The 19,657-nt window shown below is 41.9% G+C and overlaps 1 protein-coding gene across 1 annotated transcript in view; it reads left to right on the top strand.

The window, feature by feature from the left end:
• ME3 (malic enzyme 3) overlaps nt 1–19,657 on the top strand; it is a 117,551-nt gene that overhangs the window by 79,973 nt on the left and 17,921 nt on the right. Inside the window, exons 4-6 of the mRNA XM_077781325.1 lie at nt 2,375–2,450; nt 6,490–6,651; nt 9,435–9,538. Coding sequence (XP_077637451.1) covers nt 2,375–2,450; nt 6,490–6,651; nt 9,435–9,538 — 342 coding nt within the window. The remainder of the gene's footprint in view (nt 1–2,374; nt 2,451–6,489; nt 6,652–9,434; nt 9,539–19,657) is intronic.

Here is a 19,657-nt window from a genome sequence, read left to right as displayed (position 1 = left end):
TTGCAAAGCTGGTAGTGCCATTAAAGTGTTAGTCTAAAATAAGCCATCTGATTTTGCCTGAAGTAAAGTAAGGAGCAATTAGCGTCAAATACATAATATTAGGGAAGAAAACACAAATTCTGGAGGGCTGTCTCTTCCATGCTTGGTTCTCAGTCACCAACCAGGCTATCTAAGCCAAGCCAATCCGATGAAAGCTGTGAGAGTCCTATTCCCAAGGAGCATAGTGAGAACAGTCATCAGATTTTGGAAAACCCAAGCTGAACACTCTCTGCTGGCAAATCCCGAGCAGGGATTGAAGACCAGCCTGCTGCCCTCCCAGTTCAAGGGTCAGAGTCAAGGGGCTTTGGGTAGCTGCCCTCTCCACATTTATATGAAACAACTCTCAGTTCCATCAAGCTGCACAACCAGCAGTGGGTAGACAGATGGGTTTAGCTTCTGCTGTGAGCTCAGGATGTTTTTCAAAGGTTAAATAGGTGGTGGACTCCCTTCAGGACTGAAGAGATGTGAGTGTATGAGGCACACGTCTAGACACTTAATAGATGTCTTCATTGTGTATGGAAAATATTACCTTCAAACAATAGCATTCTTCCTAAAAGCATATCACAACCTGAAATATATGCAGTGATGTTACTAATTTGCACTTTTAATTCCCAGTTAATAACTGCTTTCTAAACACAGATGGCAGCAGTACAGTACTCCCTTTTTATGAAGATTGACATCTGTGAATACTGCCTTTGAGGCAAGCCATGTGTATGTGATTAGTTCATTGGTTATTGGCACAGTGTTAAAGAATTACACTGAATAAATGAAATGTTATTTTCCTTTTTTGCCTTTCTGATCTGTCTGTGTGATTGCGACTTGATCAGTGTTGAAGTCAGCACTTTTGTTTTTTTTTCTTTTCTAAGTAAAGGGCATTTTCATTAGGAATCCCACAGTTGACTGTGGGAAGATATCTGTCCCCTAGAAGAGTCATGTGAGATATGTCCTTGCCAGAGTGAGTAGCCCAATTATGTTTGATTATCCATCACTCATATGGCCTTACAATGGAAGTTGTTTTCAAGCTTCTTCTCCCTAATGTTTCACATTAGAAGCCCAAACCATGACCGGATCTGAACTTTCTGGGGCTGAGCAATAGTTGAGAGATGTAAGCAACAAAAATGCATCTCTCCTTTTTTCCAACTGTTACTAATTGCTGGCACAACTCCTGCTCTTGTGAGCCGATAACTAGGCAAGGAGAATGGCTGCATCCTTCTGCCAAGGGCACTCCTCAAGTTAGAGCCCTTGATTTGCACTGATTAGGCAGCACTGTGAGCAATGTAAGCAATTTTCCCTGATATAGGTATAGAGGACAGGTTGCTTCCTTTGGGGTTAGTGCAGCCTAAAAGGAACTTCAGCAAAATCCCAGAGTATCAGAGCAGAGATCAGTCAATGTAAATAATACTGTCCTGGGTATTGAAAGAATCCCTGCTACAGATACTCTTTTTGATAGAAACAGCAGAGAGGCAAAAAAAATAAGCCACAAATCTAAAACATGTTTCAAAAATGATCTCTTCCAGATCCTGATTTTATTTAAAATGAAGGCACTTTTGTTTAAACCCTGAAGACCTTTGCATTGGGAAGTGATCAAACTTAGTGCAATCAGCTATGTTATTGTCCATATAAACACTTCACACTGAAGTTACATCCAAACATTTAATTTTCTGTTTCACTTCTCGTAATTTTTCATGATTTTCACTTGGTAAATGTCAAAAACTGGGATCAGATGTTTGTGGGGAAAAAAGAAACACTGTCACAAGAGCAGGTTTGGCTTGATCAAAGCAAATGTCATGGCAGATTCTGATCCAGTTGGATTGGAGTTCTGTGGACTAGAGAGGTGACCCAAAACATGAAGCTCTGGAGTAGCCACCCCATCATTGACCCTGGTAGCTGGGTGAAAAGGATAATGCTTTCACTGTCTTGTCTGGATGGCCAGGATCCTTAAGCTCCTCAGGAAAGAATGAGTAACAAGGCTTATGGCAAAACCATCAGACTCCACTGCATGTATCAAAATTGTTTTAACTAGAAAACACTTCTGCACTAAGGCAGAGTTTGCTCCTTGAAGCAAAGATGTTTCACAAGTGTTAAATATGCAACACTGGTGGCTGATGAATGAAGTTGCCATTAAGGACATTGAGAATTTTGGTTTGAAAATAAGAATTTACCTTGCTATTAGCAGTCCCTTGAGGTCTCATTTTTGTATCAGTGAGTTGCCTGGTTTTGTACTCAGCAGTTTACATCCCTCCATTTTCAAGTCCACCTGTTTCCTTCTATCTTGGATTTACTCGTTTTATTACAAGGCTTATTTTTCTTCTCCTTTCCTTTTCTTCTTTCTTAGGGGATTGTTTATCACCATCCATGACAGAGGCCACATTGCAACAATGCTAAACTCTTGGCCTGAAGAAAATGTTAAGGTATGTGCTATGTCTTCTGTGGACTGGGAAATTACAGGCAGTTTGGTGCAAAATGGGATATTTAGTGGAACTGCTTGGCATCATTTACAGAACTGGCTGTTTAAAAGGACAAGCAAAGAATGCTTTTCTTCCTAAGCCAATTTTCAGGCTGAACTTCAGTTTCAATTGCCAGTCAAGCTGGGAGTTCAAAGACTTTATCATGTATGCATGCAGTCAAGAACAACTTTTTCTCTCTTTCACAGGTAGCAGGATCTTGGTCAATGAAAAAAAAATGTGCATGATAATAAATTTGCACAGAATAGGGACCATAGTGAAAAAGCAAGATATGTGTATTGAAGAATTATGTGGTTAACTTTTACCAAAGCGCTTTAAGATATCTCTGTAATTATCATGACTGTGGGACTCCTTCCCAAATCCAGTGAGTCATGCAGCATCGAGAACACTGGCAACTCTGCAAATCAAATTTGATATCCAGCAGCTGAAAATATTACTGACACCCCACCCAAAAAGTGTTCTTGTTAAGTGTTTTTCACTAGAGCTCGGGGCTGGGCAAGTCCCTGGCATGAAATGAAGTCAGCACTTAAGACAGGTCTTGCCAGTCACCTCACCTTATTCTATCAGTCTGAAAGTACATCTTCCTGGGAATTTCCATGGATATTGACAGAGTTTTGGTCCCCTGTCAATCATCTGCTTCTTCCAAGAACAAAGATTTGGCAACTGAGAAAATCTTGCAAGCATTTTCCATTTCCAAAGGGAAAAAAAATGGAAATTTAACATATTTTCAGAAAAAGTGATCACAGTCATACAAACTTGTGTTTGGAACCATGGAGAAGAGAGGCAGGTTAGGTATTTTGTCCTTGTTCTGTCCAACAAACTCAGTATTTCCATTTGTTTCCGACTCAGAACTGTGAGCAGAATTCATTATGGCTAATAGAAATGTTTTTGCAGATGGGGAAACTGGCACAGAAAGATTAGAGGCTGTTGTTGAAACAGCCCCTCTGGCACCCAAAACAGACCATAAGAAGGGCAATGGTCCATGAAAGAGATTCCGACTATCTACTTTCCAGGTTTACCAGACTACAAAGGCAGCTCATTTTAGCAGCCTCGTTTGTTATGGACCACATGGTTCCCTGTGTCTTTGTGCACAGCATTCTTCATGTCTGAACTGGTAGTCACTGGAACACTCAAGATTTTGAGATAAGTAGGGAGGCACCTGGACTGCATCTAAGTCCCTGGAGGGACCCAGTTTTGTTTTTCTTTTTAAAGGCTGAACACTCCCTACCATTGAACACCACCCACTAAAGACAGTGCAAAAATACCTGGAGATGCTGCCCACATTTTGCTCATTAGATTTGGCTCATTAGGGCTTCATGGCAACAATGCTTACTGTAGAAATGGGAAATTTGGGCGAAACCTCTGCCTGGAAGGGCTGGAAGGGTGCTGGTGCCGTGCTTAGCTTAGCAAAGCTTCAGCCAAGCTCTAATGAGCCACACCTTCAATCCTCCTGTCAAAAGTTGGGCTGCCTTGAAAGAATCATGGTACCAGAAGCCAACAGGTGAGAAGAAACCATTTCTGGTCATACTTATGTGGGAATGTGGGGGGTTTGTGTCTCTTCCAAGATGGCTAATGAATCCTGACATGAAGAAATATTGGATGAAATGCTGGCCATCCTCAGAAGTGCCTTCCCTTTACAATTTTCTCTCTGGTTCCTTAGTCTTGTACTCTTTCCTTCACAATGGCCCAGCTAAAGCAAAACAAATGCAAAGAATCATAAAGGATGGGTGTCATCCTGGCAGCTATGAATTCAAGCCACTCAAAGTGAGGATGGTGAAGAAATATGTATTTTATTCCAAGTGTGCTGCCATGCAAGCTACTGCACTGGCCTTCCATCTTGCCTTGCCTCCCTTCATTCCTTCCTCTTTATGTGGGATGCCTGTCCTAGAATCCCCAGCAGGATTACTGCTGTACAGGGCTGTTAAAAATTCTTCCCATGGAGTGTTTTCTGTTGGTTCACTCAATGTAGAGTATCCTGTAAAGTTCAATGTAGAGTTCATCAAGGCTGACCTCGTGCAATCAGTGGAGAGAACTGGGAATTCCAACAGCAGCACTTGCCTCTCTGCATTGCCTTGGCAGCTTGGAGATCAGCTTAGCACTCTGGATCACTCTGCTGGGCCACATGCCTGCTGCTAAGGATTGCAAACCTGGACTGGTTAACTGGGCACAGCCTGTGGTCCAGAGTCGCCTCAGTTAATATCGGCTGCCTGGGGATTTAGTGCCTATCTCATATTGTAAGTACTTCTGCAGTGCCAATGAAGAGGGAACTGAGCTTTTCAAAGAGAAATAACCCATTCATCTGTTCTCAAAACAGCTGCTGGAGAGAGGGGATGCCCTCTGGAGGTTTCTGTCTCTCCCCATCAGATGTCAAATGTGTTTAGAAACCATTTAGATGGCTGTCATAAACTGCACACTAACCTTTATATGGTGACTTCACCAGAGTCATCAAGAAAATTTGTATCACAGATGGAAGTAGAAAACAGGTTCCTAACTGTTAAACCTGTAACCTCCTACATTCAGGTAGAAGGATCTGCCCTGCTCAGCCAGAGATTAATGTCCTATTTGTAGAGTTCTGATCATATGAACATGAGTGAATAAAAACATTAATGTCCTTGTATATCAGGTGCTCACAAAGACTGTGCCCTTTTTTGGGGTGTTTTTCAAATCCAAAGAGCCACAAACAAAGGTGAATCCAGTTCCCCTGCTCTTACAAATGGCAATGCATTTCTCCCATGATGTATTTTCTGTTCTGATTCATTTGTCAGTGTTGTCTTGAGGAGCATTGGTAACTATATATCAAGTGCTGCAGCACATCCTAGGCTGAAGAATTTTTCTCTCTCTTATGGATATCTAAATGCTATTGAAAGGTTTTTAGGTTTGCCTGAGAACACTTACTTGGATGAAAGGGGATCAGTGCTCCAAAGAAATATTTTGATTCATTAGAACTTAATTTTGGTTTAATATTCTCTGCATAGTTGGAATATTAACTCAATTTAACTCAATTTCAGGATAAACCTGTAGCAGTGCATATGCTTGCTGCTTTCCCTATTCCCATTACTGCCTTTCAATCCCAACTGCATCCTCTGGGTGTGGTAAAGAAGTGAGCGCACACCCAAAACCAGATGGAGCCCACCCAAAAAGAGACTTTCTCATTGCTAACACTTCACATTGACTCAAAAGGAAAAGAAAATAGCAAAAAGTTCAAATATTTGTATAGTTTATGTTGAATAAAGAAGGACACAGAAATAGGTTTCTTCTACAGATGCAGTTCCTAAGCACACTTTATTCTTCTAGAAAAAAAGAAGAAAAAAATCAAGGCTAGATCTCATTTGTAATATTTCTTGTAGTACAGATGGGGATGCAAAAAAAAAAAAAAAAAAAAAAAAAAGCCATGCTGCTTGGGCTCTGCTACAGTGAATGGAAATATTCTCTAGCAGAGTTGCTGTTGTACCACAGTGTGAGGTACTACCTGTTAACCACACTTTCACCTACCCCCAAGAGTGAGCAGCATCCTGTTGCTAACAGCTAATTAACATGCTGTCATAGACAAGGAGCAAATATCCATTTCACAGTGTGTCACCCTGTTATTTTAAAAGTTTTAAAGTTCTTTTAAAAGTTTTATATGTCTTCTAATATTTACATATTTCTACTAGAGTTCTCACAGACTGTTCATGTAAATAATGATTGTTTTATGTTCTTCTTTGTGAGAAGAGAGAATTGATAAACTGTTAGTTTGACCAGTGTGGTTGGAGAGGTGGCAATTTCACCCTCCAATCCACTGTCACTTCTAGAATTCTATATATTGCAAAGTCAGAAATAAAACTTCCTCTTTTCCTTCTTTTACATCTTAAGTGAATGCGTGAGTTATTTTGTGTCGTAATACAACAGTGCATCTGCAAAGTGGCATCAGTGTGGAAAGAGTGGAACTGGTTTTGCTTCTAGAGCCTTGGCAGCCCCATACAACAGTCTCTTTTGATCCTTCTAGGCTATTGTGGTGACAGATGGAGAGAGGATTCTTGGTTTAGGAGACCTAGGAAGTTACGGCATGGGTATCCCAGTTGGAAAACTTGCTTTGTACACAGCTTGTGGTGGAGTTAACCCACAACAATGTCTCCCTGTCCTACTGGATGTTGGCACAGACAACGAGGTAAGATAAATTGGACACAGGGGAGAAAGAATCAAGATTAGCGCTTAACTGAGGCCAGGTGTCTAAATGTGGAGACAAAGCTGGAGACATCCGAGATGAGATGGTGGCTAGACCAGCCCTGCAGGAAAGTGGGACGGTTTAATTCCTGTTTCATGCATGAGAAATTTTTGTTCTTATGGGGAACTGAAATATATATGAAATAGACTCATGGTCCCCAGTGAGAAGACTCAGAGTCTCAGTTACCAGCTGGAGCTGAAAGCTCAGCTCCACCTTTCAGCATGGCAAGGTGAGTGGACAGGCTTCTTACAGGAAGTCCCAGAATGATTCTTCCTCTGGTAATTGTGAGGGAACAGGCAGATATTCATATCTGTGTAGAGATTTCTATATTCCAGAAATGGAGAGTCCCTGGTGAGTGGTTTGGGAATGATTAATTTCACTGTTTTGTTAGATTGCACATGTTACTCCACATGATAACCAAGCAAGAGGACTCCATCTGTTTGCAGATTTTTGCCTTATGACTCTGGCTTAGAAAGGCCAAAGTGAAACATTTCAACAATGCCAGAATGGACATCTGTGAGGATGTCTTTTTAAAATTAATATCATATAGCGATTTGTGATGGCCTGGGTTTGTCCATTTTTGTAAAATGTACTTGTGCTTCACATGACCCCGTGTAAACCAAACACATTTCTTGAGGGACATAAAAAATCTGGGGTGTAAGAGCTTTGAGTTTGTGTATGAAGACGAATTATTGCTGACATTTTCAGTCATGCTGATGCTCACTGGACAGCTAGATTTTCTGCACCCCTTTCAGTCCTGCCCCAAGCCTCTCACACTGGACCCTTGAAAAGAATGAGAGAATGCAAAATCAGTGCCCATAGATGACTTCTGAGAATCTCAATTACGTCTTTGGTCTCTGGACCCAGGATTTTGTTACCCCTTCAGCATAGCAGCCTGTCAGAGACTTGTGGAATACAGGGTGTGCTCATCTCAGCCTGATTCATGGCCTTTCCTGAAAAGGGAGAACTCTGAATTTGGACCCTCTGAGGCTAAAGCGGGAATTAAGTCTCAGTCTCTCACCTCCTGCAGTCTCCAGTCAATAGAACATTGTACTTGACTTTGGATCATCCATCTCTTCCTTATTCTCCATGCTAATCTGCATGCTACCAGTGCTGTGAGCCTCCTAGCTGGAGCTTATCCCAGAGGGACCTGGGTAAAAGTGCCCTTCCCATGAAAAGCATCTGATGGTGTATTTCCGTCTTGTTTCTGTCTCAGCAGACAGGGGACACTAAAATCCAAAGTGGCACCAATGATTTTTAGGCCTCTGCAAGGGTCAAATGTCATCAGAAAAGGGGACTTAGAGGATCAGTCTTGGACTCTTTTTCTTCTGCCCAAAATTAGATGTAATTTATGCATTTAGGAACTTCTCTGTGATGGAAATTCCTTGCTTTCTCTTGTACATAAACCCAGATTAACTGAACCCCAAGCACATTCTAGGAGTATCCTGCCCCATAAGTAAACTCATTTATCAGTGCATAAATAAGATACCTCTTACAGGCATTCATCCTGTTCATCTCTGCCCATTAACACCTGGTGACTGTGTTGCTAACACATGAACCTCAGGTAGAACTCAGTAAATACAGCCTTTTTATTATATTTTTAACATCAGTTGCCAGCTTCTCCTTCTGACAGTCCATAATACTTTGTATACACTTTCAGCAAATCAATCTCTTTTCAGAGCTTGGCATTTCTTAGCTTGTCTGTGGCAGAATTTTGCACTCCATGAACAGGGAGCACATGGCACTGCAGGAGCTATGCAAATGGGTCTCCTTTCTGTTTGGTGGCCCTGCAGAGCCCTAATGTATCAAACTCACAGGAAAACCTCTTTCACCTTTCCTTCTAAGGGAAAACAGCTGTGGCTGTAAAAACAAATCTGATATTAGCATACCTGCCAATATTTAGGGCTATATGGCTGCAGGACAATAAGTTTGAGATGGCTCATCATCCCCTCATGGATAGTTCAGTTCCTGAAAATGGAAGGGGAGTTCCTTTGCAGTAACTCTCAGAGGTGTTGGCCCACCTGTGTCCTGCCAGTGTTTGTCCTGTAATTGCCATGCTGACCCCATCCTTTTTAGGTGCTTATGGCTGTTGATTTAACATCTGCTGGACTGGTTGGAGGAATGGCTTGATTTTATGTTCCTCTTGGGAACTAAAATATAAATTAATCTGTTGTATGAAAATACCTTGACTTTATACTTGCCAGATAACTGAGGTGAGTGCTAGGCAGGTGCAGGTCTTGGAAACATTCTGCCATCTGATCACTGATTGAGGTCACTGCTGTGCTGTCACCTAAAAGGCCTAAATGACACATCATTTCAAGTTACATCAGGTGATCTTCATTACACAAAGCACTGTTTGTGATCAACAGCTGTCCTGCCCTCTGTGCAAAATTAAGAACTGAATGCACAATAAACACCCACACAGTGTCAGTTTTATTCACTAGGAGTGAGGCACTTTGGCAGAGAGCCTTTGATAGAGCTGATCTGGGGATGCAGAGCTCCATTTCCTATGGCAGTCAAGAACTGTTGCATCCTCTGACTTTATTTATGCTAAAAGATAGGCCATAGCTTCCTACGGAAACACTTCCTGCTTGGGAGGAGACGTGTGAGCTGGCAAAATAAAGTAACATGACTACATCAGACAGAAATTTTTTGGTAGTCTGGGACATAAATCTCTGTCCATCCAACAGAAGAGACGATGTCAACAGAATTGCTTTTTGTCCTAGGCTCTCCTGAATGATCCACTGTATATTGGACTGAAACACAAGAGGGTTCGTGGGAAGCAGTACGACGAACTGATTGATGAGTTTATGCAGGCAGTTACCAACAAGTAAGTGGGGTTATATACATGCCTCCTCTGGGCTGCTTCCATTTAAGAACAAATGTTGCAACTCCTGAAATAAACATCAGTATAATTGATCATCCAAGTAAAGGAAGGTCATTTCAATTCAAGTCTCCTGGGTGGTCTGTAAATGACTCTTTATGCTTGAGCACTCTGTGTCAAAAATATTTGTCTTCAGACAACTGAAATGGGACTGACTATTTATAAGCATTTCCTATCCACATAGGCCAGAGGTGTCAAACATCTGTCCTGTGGGCTGTGTCTGGCCTCTGTCATGTATTTATGAGCCTCATTCAGATAGTTAGAACCTAAACTTTGGTTTATTTACACTTTAGAAAGGAAGTTTCTAGCTCTTGCCATTGTGAAGGAAATCATCTAAATGGAAATGGCATGTTTCTTCACACAGTGTGGAGTCTGCAGACTGCCTCTTTATGGCTTTGTCAAAAATAGGAATTTTCCTGCTGGTTTTTAAGTCTGTGGAGTGAGAAGGCCAGGATTATAAGTGTGGGACAGACCAGCTGCATACTTCCATTCATACTCACTAACCGGGATAGAGGGTCTATGATGTACTAGGAAGTTTAATATGGAAGAGCAGAACTACCACCTCAGCCCTGTGCACCTCTCTGAAAAATAACACAAAATGTATTAAACTCTCCATGATGATCCAAGGAGATTATCATAAGAAGGGACCTGAGGACAATTGTTAAGGAAAAATATTTGGAAAACTATAAGCTCATAAGCAGCTTTTTTCCCCTTTCCTAAAGCTGCAGATGATACTGATAAGGAGCAGCAGAGAGCTGCAGTTTCTGCCTGATTGCCAAGCTGCTGCCTGTCTTTTCTTCCCAGTGAAGGAGCTATGTTTGACCCTCCCTGTGTGTCTCCAGGCAGCTGGATGTGTGTGTGTGTTCCTGCACAAAGGGGAGGGAGCGGGTGGTACATGTGTCATCACCTCACAGTTCCCTGTCTCCCTGGAGGCAGGAGGCACCATGAGCAGTGTCTGACACAGCACCTCCCCATCCACTGAGAAGGATGGGTTTACACATGGAATGAGTGCCCAGCTGGCTGTGGGTGGAGGAAATAGGGACAGAAATGCAGAGTACTATCCAGTCACATCTGAACCCTCTTTATATTTGATAAAGAATCTTGACTGAAATGTCATTGATTACACTGTAATATTATGTTAGATGCTTTGTGTATTATCTAGTGAGAAGGAAATCTTAGAGGCCAGAAAGCTGGTAAAACACAACTAGGAAATCACAAGAGACAAGTAGAAATTATTTAAGGGTCATCAGGGTTGATTTGTGGGGATTTTGTTTATTTTCATTGTAGTCACTATTAATTAGGAAAACCCTATCCTGCTTTTTTTCTGGCCAGAAGACCATGGGGGTATTGCAGTGTTGGTGTTGATGATAGAATGGGAACAACAGAATGAGAAAGCAGATGATGGTCTCAGCCATCATAAATTTGGCTCTGAGATTTATGCTTGTGGTGTTAAATGCAAAGCTCATTGCACCCACGAAAGACAATTTGCCTTTTCCATGCTTGCTGTTGGAAAGTAAGGATTGGCTGTTATTTTCCTGTGTTTAGTTTACATGAGCTAATCTCCACATTGAAGGGAGAAGACCATGAAACAATGAACTCTTATCTTGGGAGGCTGTGAAGTCATGTCTAATGCTTTCATCCAAGTATTGGTAATCAAGTTCCTGGGGCTTCTGTCCCCACTTTTCTATTTCCCTTAACCAGGATTAATTCCTTGAACACAGTAAGGCCCCTGAAAGTTCTCAGCAAAGTGGGGCTGGAAAATTCTGCTTTGCACTTCTCCATTCACATCTGTAAAGTATTTGGAAATCATAGAGCAGAAGGAGCCATTACCCTATATTATTATCCTGACCACCAGTGTACTTTAAAGCATTGTAGGAGTGTGATCCTTATGCACTCTGGGCTAGTGAATAATCCTGCTATCAGCCTGGCTTTGGCAAACTCATATGAAGCAGGTTCATTTGGTCTCAAATTTCCACTGGAATGATTGGATTCAACCCAGTAGGAGCTCTCACTTCTGTTACAAAAGGAAGCAGAAATTGTTCAGAAGGTCAAGAACATGCTGCTTTATTGTAGCCTGCTTCCACTTTTGAGGCAACCTGTGAGTATGAGCTGCTGCAAGTCGGTAATGTCATATGAAAATTCAGTTACCTGGGGAGGAACCTTTTGGTTTTTTGCCACAAATCCCTTGCAATTTGGGGGTTTCCTTTTCATCTTGATATTCATGCAAAAATTCTGTCTACTTCCTGAGGGTACTTCAACTTCTCATGGAAACCATTTGTCAGTTCCTCTGCAGAGGGTACCTCCCACCCTGCAAAGTACTGCTGGCTCAAGGGACATTTGTCACTGAAGTGGAATGTGTTGAAGCCCACAAAAAAGCCAAGGGAGAGAAGATTTAATCTTCTAATGGAATAATAATATCAAACAGATGTTAAATTTCTGTTGCTGGAGACCCATAGAGTCAGTAGAAAGGACTCCTGGTCTCATAGTACCCACCTAATAATGAAACGAGGCATGTGCCTGAGGCTTCAGAGTTAGCAGTTCCAATATTTTGAAATAAAGTGTAGGTACCCTGGGCAATTTTAGGAGGAAAAGCTTTTTCTGGAACAGCTGGATAAATTTTTGTGTTTTCCTGCCTCCTAAACCACCATTCATTACTGTTTCACCTAAAATATGTGAAATGACTAAGCTCTTTAACAACAGATCTAAGCTGTGCTTTTTGCTCCTCTTGGGAAGCAGATACATGCAAAATCTGGCCCATTGAGCCTACCTGTGTCTGAATGAAGCAGCCTGAGAAACTGCTGTTTTCTCACAGTGAGCAGCAATATGCTTCACATGGGAAAATGCACTGCTTCAGTTTTCCGTCTGCTCAGTTACTGTGGCAAAGGACAAGTCAGTTTCGCTCTTAACCTGGTACATTTCTGTAGGCTGAAATAAGTATTCACCTGAAGTGTCCAAGGATTATAGTCAGAGTAAACCCCAGAGTTTCTGGGGCGTGAATATCTCATCAAATTAATGCTTGTGTAGCTTTCATCATGTTCCAAGGGGCCAGACCTGTCCCAGAACTCCAGCCTCCATTTAGAGCTCTAGCCTCAGTCACTGGCTGGTAGATGTGAAATGTGCAAGCCTGAGACTCTACGAGATGCAGTTCCCCATGCCAGCAAACCGTGTCAAAAAAGCCTCATTAACCTGTCATAACTTCATTCCCCTTTCCTTTCCCATCAGTGCTTATTAACAGTGACCAGAGGAACAAGCTTTCTGTCAACCTGTGCCATAAGGCAGAGCACAGAAAACATCAGGAGATCAAGTGTTCAGTTTCTCAGATGGAAAAACAAAGATACCTCTGCTGAGTTTCTTTTTCTTGTGTATGTTGCATACCTGATTTCTCTTTGCCTAATGCCTTCCCAGTACTTTTTACTCACAAACATACCAAGCCCGGTCTTATGTGGTCTTCAACAATCAGAACCTTTTTGAAAAGAAGTCCCCTCTGTTTCAGCAGTTCTCCAGGGTCATGGATCACAAATTCACCAGCACTTTCCAGAAACAAAATCACTAGTACAGGTACACCCCCATGTTATTTCTTCACATGCTCTGGTTAACTTGGATAATGGATCCTGAAAGATTAGACTTTATTTTTTAGGCACCATTATCTAAGCACTGATGGGCTTCAAATGCCCTCACGTGTACTGCTAACCCTTAAAGTCACTTCCTAGCATCTGTGTGTCTCTTAGGAGGCCTGCACACTATCACTAGTGCCCTGGGCATCATGTAGACCACATCCAGCCTTCACAGAATGGAAGGTGGATATTCTCCTTGCCCGTTTACCCCAGTTACCATGGCCAGAGGGACTCTGACACCATTCACGAGGGAGAAGTGATGGTGATGGGAAGAGCCACCCCAGCTGTCCATTGTCCTGGCTTAATGTGAAATAAGATCATCAGCCAGCATCTGTAATCTGCTTTAGGACCCTGGATGGCATTTTAAGTCAAAGAACAGTATTTAGTTTTCATTAGCGTGATTTTCTGCTACTGAGGAATGACTGAGCTCCAGATGTGCTGCTAGGGATCACTGTGGCTTTTATTACCATGAGTTCAAATCCTTTGGGGTAACGCAGTTACAGATGTCACAAAGCCCTCTGCTCCAGGCTTTTGTCTAGGCTTTTCTACCTGTGCCAGATGAACCACAGCAGTTTCAGTAAGATGCAGCTGGAGAAGCTCTCTTTGTGCAGGAGATACAGGGTGAGGCCCTGCTCCTTGTTGTGTGCCAGAGAGTAGCTCAAAGCTACATCTGAGGGTCAGCACTACTATGGTTGCATCTCCTGCTTTTGGCCCACTCCTGAGGAGCTGCAGTGCCTTCCTCTTGCCAGCTGCAAGCAGGATGATGTCATTTTGCATAAAAGCACTAGAATGGTCATAGCAGCCATTAGTGCTGGTCTTAGTGCTTCAAAGTCATGAGACTGGATGTGTGGAATAGTTGTTTGGAGTTTTATCTTTTAAAATAATATAATGAAAGTTGACTACGAACTTTAAGATTCTTTTTTCCCTCAAGAACTTTGTAATCAATCTTAACTTTATTTTGCCCCTTATCCTGTGTCTAACAGTAGCTCATAGCAGATGCCCTGGCATATGACTAAGAACAGCAATCCTTAACACATCCCCCAGTTTCCAAAATGTGAAAATCTGGGATTTCCTGATATCTTTGTGCTTTAAGGGGTGCTTTTATTGATGCAGCACTCACTGAATCCACAGCAGGCTCTGTGCCTCAGAGCATGGTGGCTACGTTTATGTTGGCAGAAACCCAGTGAGACTCCTGCCCATTGTTAAAAATTGTAGCCTAAGATGATGGTGAGGCAGGCAGCGGGTCCTGTTGGGTTTGTGATGCAGCTCCCTACCATGGGATTTCTAAACCCAGGACCCAGAGTTCCTAAGTTTGTATCGGCTCCAGGGTCTCCCTGGAGCCTTCTGTCCTCCAGGCTGAACTCCAGCTCTCTCAGCCTGTCTTCAGTAGGAGAGATGCCCCAGCCCTTTGATCATCTTCACAGTCTCCTCTGGACCCACTCCAACAGGTCCACATTATTCTTGTGTTGGAGTCTCCAGAGCAGGAGGCTGGATCCAGGTGGGGTCTCAGGAGGGACATAATCCCCTCCCTTGCCCTGCTGCCCACATTGCTTGCATGCAGCTCAGGATACTGTTGGCTTTCTGGGCTGGGAGCATATTCAGTTCTCCGTCCAGAAGTACCCCCAAGTCCTTTTCCACAGGGCTGCTCCCAGCTGGCCTCTTAAGGAGGTGCCTGGCCAAACTGAATTGTATGGCAGGGTATTGCTGGTCTGATGAGAAGCCTCACAAGTATCATAGTAACAATTTAATGCTAAGGTTGGCCTCAGGACACCAGAGAGACTCAGGTTACTGTCTTGTTTTACTTGCCTGAGTGGACTTTGTTTTTCCAGTCTTAAATGCTGAGCACTTGCCAAGCATTATATTTTTCTGATGATGGGCTTCTTTACAGATAATTTAGGTTTTATTTGAAATCAGAATTTGGTTGCTGATGTTTCAAGCAGCAATAAGATGACAAGGGCAGGAAAATTTGTTTCTTCTCCGCCTGGTTTTATCTAAGACTATGGAAAGGAGTTGCAGCTCCTCAAAGCAGATGCCTTGCATCATGAATGGCTGAAAGCAGTGCTATACAATTTTAAATTCAGACAAGGACTGGAACTTATTTCTTGTGATTCTTTCCGTAAAGAAACAGGATCTTCTTGCAAATAGTTTTTTTGGGTTTGATACTGGTAGGCAAAGGCACTGCACAAGTCCTCAGGCCACCCTTGAAGTTCTGACTTGGGCAGTTTTGGTCAGATGTTTCTCAAATGGTAACTGCTGTCTCATGAATTTTTTCCTCTCTGACCTCATGGCTTATAATGAGTCTGAATGAACTCAAAGAGGTACATACAAATGAGGATGAAAGAAAAAATTGCATTATGTGGTCATCCAAGAGAATTGTGTATCATTCTCTGCAGGGGATACAGACTTTGCTGAGAGCATCTTGTCTCTTGGAACAGCTCAGGGGTTCTGTGTAGATCTAGGTGGATGGCAACAGTACTAGAACAACAATACAGCGATAAACAAAGCATGAGTCCTATGTTTGTGTGTTTCCCAGGAACAGGGATCAATTCTTAATAAAGATTTTCAGGTGATATTTTTTACAATAGCCTTATAATATTATATGTGTTCAGCTCCTTAAGTTATCCTTCATTAGGGTGACAGTTTGTACTCTTATTCTAATCAATAGTGTATTGTTTCATTGAAAGTACTGTTTGTACAAGATTTGCTAGGCAAAGGCTGGAGATTGGACTAAAATGAGTGCATGGGACCATTCTATAAAGCTTTCCCCAGTGAGGCTATTTTCACAGGAAGATTTTTGCAAGGTATGAGAGCCAGAATTTGGGTCATTTGTGGCACAAAACCATGAAATAAGCAAACTAATGAAACGGCAATATAATCTTTGCCTGAAAGACTGCTAAATTTTTTTTTGATGAGGAAGAACTGACAAAGTGTATCTTCTTGTTTCTAATTCTATAAAATGGGTAAATTAATTCCAGAGGTGGCAGAGAACAGGATCCCCCAGATGGTGGTCTGTCAGCCAACAGGAGACATGGTGACAGTATTAAATAATGCCTCTTGTAGTGTAACCAGTTACAAGTTTCAGCATGTCTGAATTCTTTCAAAAACACCTCTGTCCAAGGATCCTTCTTGACAGCCTACAGATGTAAGAATGACTCATGCTGAGAGGAAAGCTCCAGTTCCACAAGGAGACATAGAACTGCTGAGATCCCACAAAATGCAAACTGCAGTGTGCTCAAGAGGAATGGCAACACTTTGAGCCCAAACCCATTCAAAAAATACAACCTTCCCTTTTTTGAAAGGGAGATAAGAACTGAGAAATGGGAGAAACCACACTGGACCATGGCACTTGCTCAGTATCATTGTACCTTGACAGTCTGAAATCCTGACAGCATACATTTAAACTTTCCTTTTAGATAAAGGCAGTCAGATCCTGGCTGTTTAACTACTCGTGTCCCATGCCAAGAAGATCATAGAATGCTCTAGAGAAGATGAATCATTGACAGCCAGGATGAGATTGCTGGAGAGAACCTTAGCTGGCTATGCCTTTCCTGGACTGGAAAACATTCAGTCCTGATGTGACCTGCTGATCTGCTTCCAAATCTCCTTCAGGGCTCTCAGCTGAAAGTTAGGAGATGAGTCACATGGATCAGTGGAAGGATCTATGAGAACTGACAACAAACTAAGTAGACTGACCTCAAGAGTCTCTTCCTGTCACGGCAGTTTTGAAGATCTCTCTGCAGGGCCAGCATCAATACTTGCTTCAAATTTAAGAATATTTAAATGTCTTGGAAGGGATCTTCAGAAATCCTTGTTCAAACACTCACTTTATGAACACTTTTTCTATTAAAAGGCATCCTGCACCTGTAGACAGCAAGTATGTTGGTACTAACTGGGACTACATTCATATCAGATGTCACATATTAAACAGAACAGAAGGTTCAACAAAAGCATACCTCATTAAAAATGATTCCTCCAAAAGAATTTAATTTAATTTTGGTTTCTTAGTGGGAAATACAATGTTTCCAATTAAATACAATTTTGCAATACCAGTTTTCATTTTAAAACATTATGATGGGGAAGATTGGCCAGTATAATTCGCTTCATCAAGTACTTCTGTGCTTGCTGTCAGGGGACCACTTGGACACCATACACAAGGATGGAACAGGGCAGTTTCTGCAGACATCAACAAAGAAATTGCAAACATTGAAGGGCAGCATAGTATTTCAGTAAAAGGGTGATAAGCCAGTGGCTTAAGGTGCATGACATACATTTAATATGTTCCCAACCACATCTTCCTAACTGTGAGAATTAGATAATATTAGATTACCTCTCCTAATTTAGGTGTCTAAAGTTAGATATCTAAATTTAGGTTGGTCATCTTAGTCTGCCTTCACAGACACTCTGAAGAAAGAGGCATCTCCAGAGATGTTATCTACTTCCGTTTTTCCCTTAGACTAGTTGAAAGAAGCTGCTACTGAATGTGCCCTTTCTCTCCATGGTCTGAGAGGGCAGTCAGAATTTTCCAGATGGGCAATACACAGCTGAGCATTACACAACCAAATTTTAGTTATGTAAAGGTAGTGAAAGAAATTGCATTCTGCACTGCATTTTATTGGCTGGATTGCAATATATATAGCAGCTCTTGGGACACCCTTTTCCTTTGCAGTACCGAGTATTCTCCACCTTCCTACCTGAGTTGGACCTTTTCTTAGCCTTGCTGCATATTAAAGGACTTCTGTGCTCTAGTCCCAAGTTAGCTACATTTTACTTTTGGGTGCAACCCAAACATTCTTTGTGGAGAGCTCTGAATTCCTTTAGGATGAAAGGAATTACAAAAATATTGAGATGCTGTGCTGTCAGAAGAGCTGACTCATCATGTTGATGCTCACAAAGATGTTACTGCACATGGCCCCAGCAGGTGGTTTGTTCAAACTTCTTGCTAAGTTCATCCTTAGCCTGCTCTGGTCACCCTTGGATGGAGCACTTTGTGCAGCCGCCAAAGTACCCCTAGAAAAGGGCAGCAAGATCAACTGGTAGATTTCTAAGACGACTCAGTAAGTCAGCTGCCTACTTGTGTTTATTTTCAGTGAATTTCGGTAGCATAAGTTCTTTAAATTTCTCTCAAAACTTCAGTATGGTGAGTAGCCCTTGAGGTCTAAGATCATGATCTGAGATTGCCATCTTTACCTGTGAATCCAAAATACTTGGTTCTTTCATTTAAAGCATCCAGTCATCAGGTCTTACCATGACCAATATGTGGTCTTTATGAATGAAAAGTTTAGTTTTCACATTATTCAAAGGCTCACATAAGCTCAAAAATTGAGTTCATGCTTTAAAAAGCTCAGTAGATGTATTGCAGTGAAAAAAAAAACAATCTTAAAAAAAATACCTCAGTGAGAACAGCATGCACTGCAGCACTGTCCTGTCATACTGAGAGGCAGAAAGAGAAATGAAGTGTTTATGGGCTACCATACTTCCTTTGTACTTTGCTTAATGAACAGGGATCAAAGATGAAAACTTGTGCACTATCCCATGCTGCAGACGACAAATGTGAAGTGAGGTAGGAATTCACAGAGCTGGTCGAATGTACATTAATGCTGGCTGAGACATTGATTTTGTTAAGCAAGTCAGTAGTGTTACTTCCTCAGTGATACCAGTAAGTAAGACTAGTGTTAGATAAATAGTTTCTATAGCAATTGAAGTTGCATAATGATTTGCTAAGTATTTGCTGTGAGATGTTAGCAGATGTTCTGGATGCTGTGTCATCTCCCTCTTAGCCATGTTTTCCTTACACATCCAAATGATGAATAAGAGGAACATCTATTCGTAAGCTGATCTTGAACCAGACCAGGTTGCTCAGAGCCCCATCTGCCTTTACCCTGAGTGTTCCCAGGGATGGGGCATTCACTACCTCTCTGGGCAACCTGTGTCAGTCTTTAACTACTCTCACGGTAAAGAATATTTTCCTTACATCTAGTTTGAATTTACCCTCTCTTAGCTTAAAACCATTACCCCTTGTCCTGTTGCTACAGGCCCTTCTAAAAGCTCTGTCCCCATTGTGGTCCTTTTCTAAAAGAAACACAGAGAATAGGAAGCAAGTGTTAGAGCCAACCCTTGTCCCTTTTTGAGACCAGAGAGTTTATAGAGATTCTCAGGATGGAAAAAGGTACATAATGCATGTGCTTATCCTTGTCTCCTTACTGACAGATATAATTGAAGTGGAAAACAATAATAATAATAAAAATAATTCAAGGCCTTTCTAGGAGAGCCTGACTGCCCACACTGTGAGTGCCATGAAAAGACCTTTTCATGACAGAAACCTCAGTTCTCAAATGGAGTATGTTTTATCCAGTATCAGTTTCTACACTAAAGCAGGGGTGTTCTACCTCAGATTTCAGTGGCAAAGGAGGAAAGTCTGAATAGAAGATATGTAAGGTGATGCTACATTTGA

Source organism: Lonchura striata, chromosome 2 (assembly GCF_046129695.1).
Source record: "Lonchura striata isolate bLonStr1 chromosome 2, bLonStr1.mat, whole genome shotgun sequence".
Lineage (NCBI taxonomy): Eukaryota > Metazoa > Chordata > Aves > Passeriformes > Estrildidae > Lonchura > Lonchura striata.
The sequence above is the reverse complement of the archived record's forward strand: the minus strand, read 5'-3'. Positions and strand labels throughout refer to the sequence as shown.